At 40.0% G+C, this 2,835-nt stretch overlaps 1 protein-coding gene across 1 annotated transcript in view; it reads right to left on the bottom strand.

Annotated features, from left to right (window-relative positions):
- Positions 1-1,416, bottom strand: part of LOC104950758 (importin subunit alpha-7-like) — a 2,509-nt gene extending 1,093 nt beyond the window's left edge. Inside the window, exons 1-2 of the mRNA XM_010777317.1 lie at positions 1,323-1,416; positions 658-752 (exon numbers count right to left, since the gene is read on the bottom strand). Of these exons, the coding sequence (XP_010775619.1) occupies positions 658-752; positions 1,323-1,416 (189 nt within the window). The remainder of the gene's footprint in view (positions 1-657; positions 753-1,322) is intronic.
- Between the last annotated feature and the right edge of the window lie 1,419 nt (positions 1,417-2,835).

Genomic DNA, 2,835 nt, shown 5'->3' with positions numbered 1-2,835 from the left:
TAAAACTTTTGAAATATAAGACTATGAAAAATACGCAACTAGAAAGACTACAAATCCCAGAATCCCGGTCCCGCATGCTGGCTCTAACGGAACCGACTAACTCCCATTGTGTGTACGTACGGCTCTCAACATGCCCAGACTTGGAGTGATTTTCACCTCTTTTTATACTTTTCGCCTCATTCTGAAAGAAAGAAGTGAAATGTGCCAACGTGAGGGCCGTCTGGTTGTGTGGTGCGAGACGAGATGTAGTTCATTGAGCGGTTTCACACAAAAAAAGTGTTACTTCACAGTGATATTTTTTTAACTTGCAACATTTGATTTTCAATTGACAAACATCATATGTGTAATTCTTGGCACAATTCAAACGGGATCGAAAGATAATATTTCTCTCTCCATTGACTTCAATACATAATTTTTCCGAAATAAGGTCCCATGGAGGTCGCGGGAAAGGGAGGGACTTTGCCTCTCTATGGTAACTGAACGAGAGAGTAATGTCAAATGACGGTACAATTGACCAATTATATCTTCCCTCTAAATGGGTGGGTTTCATTATCGCGGACTTTATGACAAGTTCCGCCCGCTGTGAAGCTTTTCTTGTTTCCATAGCAACAACAACTTCGACCTCTCTATGGCCTAACCGTGCGAGTACAAACTGACCTGGAGTGTGCAGTTGGTGCTCATCTTCAAGAACTCCACAAATCTATCCACTACTCGAGCTGTGTTTATAACTTCATCAATTGGAGGGTTTGGCTCTGAAACAAGGGAGGTAAAGAAAATGGATGTAAGTCATCTTGTTTGGTTCATTGTGACCTCCTGACTGACAGCACAGTTGTGTAGATTCACTGTTAACCCTTAGATGCACTTAGAGTGACTGGACCCTACACTCTTCCATAAGTGGTTCAAAAAGGACCTGTATTAGAATAATATGTGTTTTTATGCCATTTTTGGTTAAGAAAAATCACTTGCATAATATTTAGTATGATATTTTGGTTCACACTAGAAATATTTTATAATTAATTTTTCACTATTTATAATTGTAGACATTTTTTTACATTTTGAAAAAAACAAAACGTTTTGAACATATTGATGCAAAGATCGCCGCTATTCTGAGACCCTCACAGTATTCCAGTCCCTTTTCAAAACTCATCTCTTCTCCTCTTGTCTACTCATAGCCGCCCCCCCCCCCATCAATCCATGCCGGTTGGTCAAGTTTGATAGTCCTATACCCCCCACCCTAACCTTCCCTTATATTGTAAAGCGNCAATGGTCAGCGGCAGCAGAGAAAGAGGGCACCTATGTCAAAAGTCCCTCCTCAGGTCTGCGAGGGTCGGGGTCTGCTGATGGGAACTGCCCTTTTAATAGAGACGTGTTCCTCCGCGTCCTGGGTTTCAGCTGCTGCTCTGGGATTGGAGGCATCCTAGATAGAAATCACACAGACGATGCCTGATTATTTTGTATTAACATGGGATTAACTTGTAAATTGGATCTCATTCTTAAGTGGAGCAGCTGGGAGTGAGAGTCATCTAAATCTACTTTTCTCAATTATCTGATAAATTTTAGGTCAGAAATGGGTGAAAGACACAGATGCACCACAGCAAGGTTATCTTTATATCTTTCAAAGGACATTTCGGTGTTGTTAAGTATGTTTTTTTTTACCAATTTTTGTATTTTGATTGTCATCCTTGGTTGCCAAACATTTGGTTAAATGTCATTTGTGATGAACCCACTTTCAGTCTTTGTCGATCATTTTCTCCCATCTGAAAGGAAAGGGGCGTGACACAGAGGGACTTCACAGTCCAAGACATATGCGTTCATGTCTTGCTTTCATCAAACTAACAGTCCAAAAACAAATACATGTACACGAACCAATTGAATTACACTTAAGAAACTACAATGATGGATTATTTTTTTTTTTAAAACGTTGTAAAGTGCATTATTGTTGGCATTTACCTCTATTATTTACGTTAGAACTGACCATTTGTGTTCTCTTTTTCTGTCTTCCATTGTACAGCCTATAAAAACTTTTTTACATAGTGTATATTATGTATTCTCATATTTTGTGGTGTGCTTTGAGTAGTCAGATTATGATTTTATTCTTATTCCATTTCAATAATGTCACAATGGCGTGTATTCTGTCTGACAGGACAGTCCAGAATACTTACAGTGAACAGTAAGTACCACACTTTGCGATACCTATCATGCATTTTCTCATGTTACACATAATGGAGCACACATGTTATTTGTGTGGCTTAAATCATTGGATAGTACCATTTCAAGCCACCCTTGCTTGAATACATAGCCAGGCTCCCTGAATGAAGAAAACACCTGCAGACATGCTTAGGTCAGAGCTGATTTGGGAGGGCGTGTGGTGTAGGTGGAGTAGTGCGTTGGTGTATGGGATCAGGGGGAGCACAGCGGCTTCAACCCCACTGCCAGTCAGGCATGTCGTTGTGTCCCTGAGACATTCCACCCCAAATTGCTCCTGTGGGGATTGTCCACAGTATTGAGTATGTAAGTTGCTTTGGATAAAAGCGTCTAACAAGTAACATGTCATTTAATTTAAATGATTTTCAGAGCTAGTTTCCAAAAAATGTAGACATAAGGCTTATTTTTATGTCTTAAAAAAAAATCATAAAATAGCCCTATATTCAATGCATCCCTTGTGAAATACATTGCAACGTCCTTAAATGAGAAACCACCTGCAGAAATGTTTGATTTAGAGCTGATTTCATGGTTCGCAGCACTGACCTTGGTGTGATGATGCAGGTGTTTCAGCTGCAGCAGGTAAACAAAGCCTTTCTTCTTCTACGGTCACACATCGAGGTCTCCAGAACC

This window comes from Notothenia coriiceps, unplaced genomic scaffold (assembly GCF_000735185.1).
Source record: "Notothenia coriiceps isolate Sejong01 unplaced genomic scaffold, NC01 NC01_scaffold00017984, whole genome shotgun sequence".
Taxonomy (NCBI): Eukaryota; Metazoa; Chordata; class Actinopteri; order Perciformes; family Nototheniidae; genus Notothenia; species Notothenia coriiceps.
The sequence above is the reverse complement of the archived record's forward strand: the minus strand, read 5'-3'. Positions and strand labels throughout refer to the sequence as shown.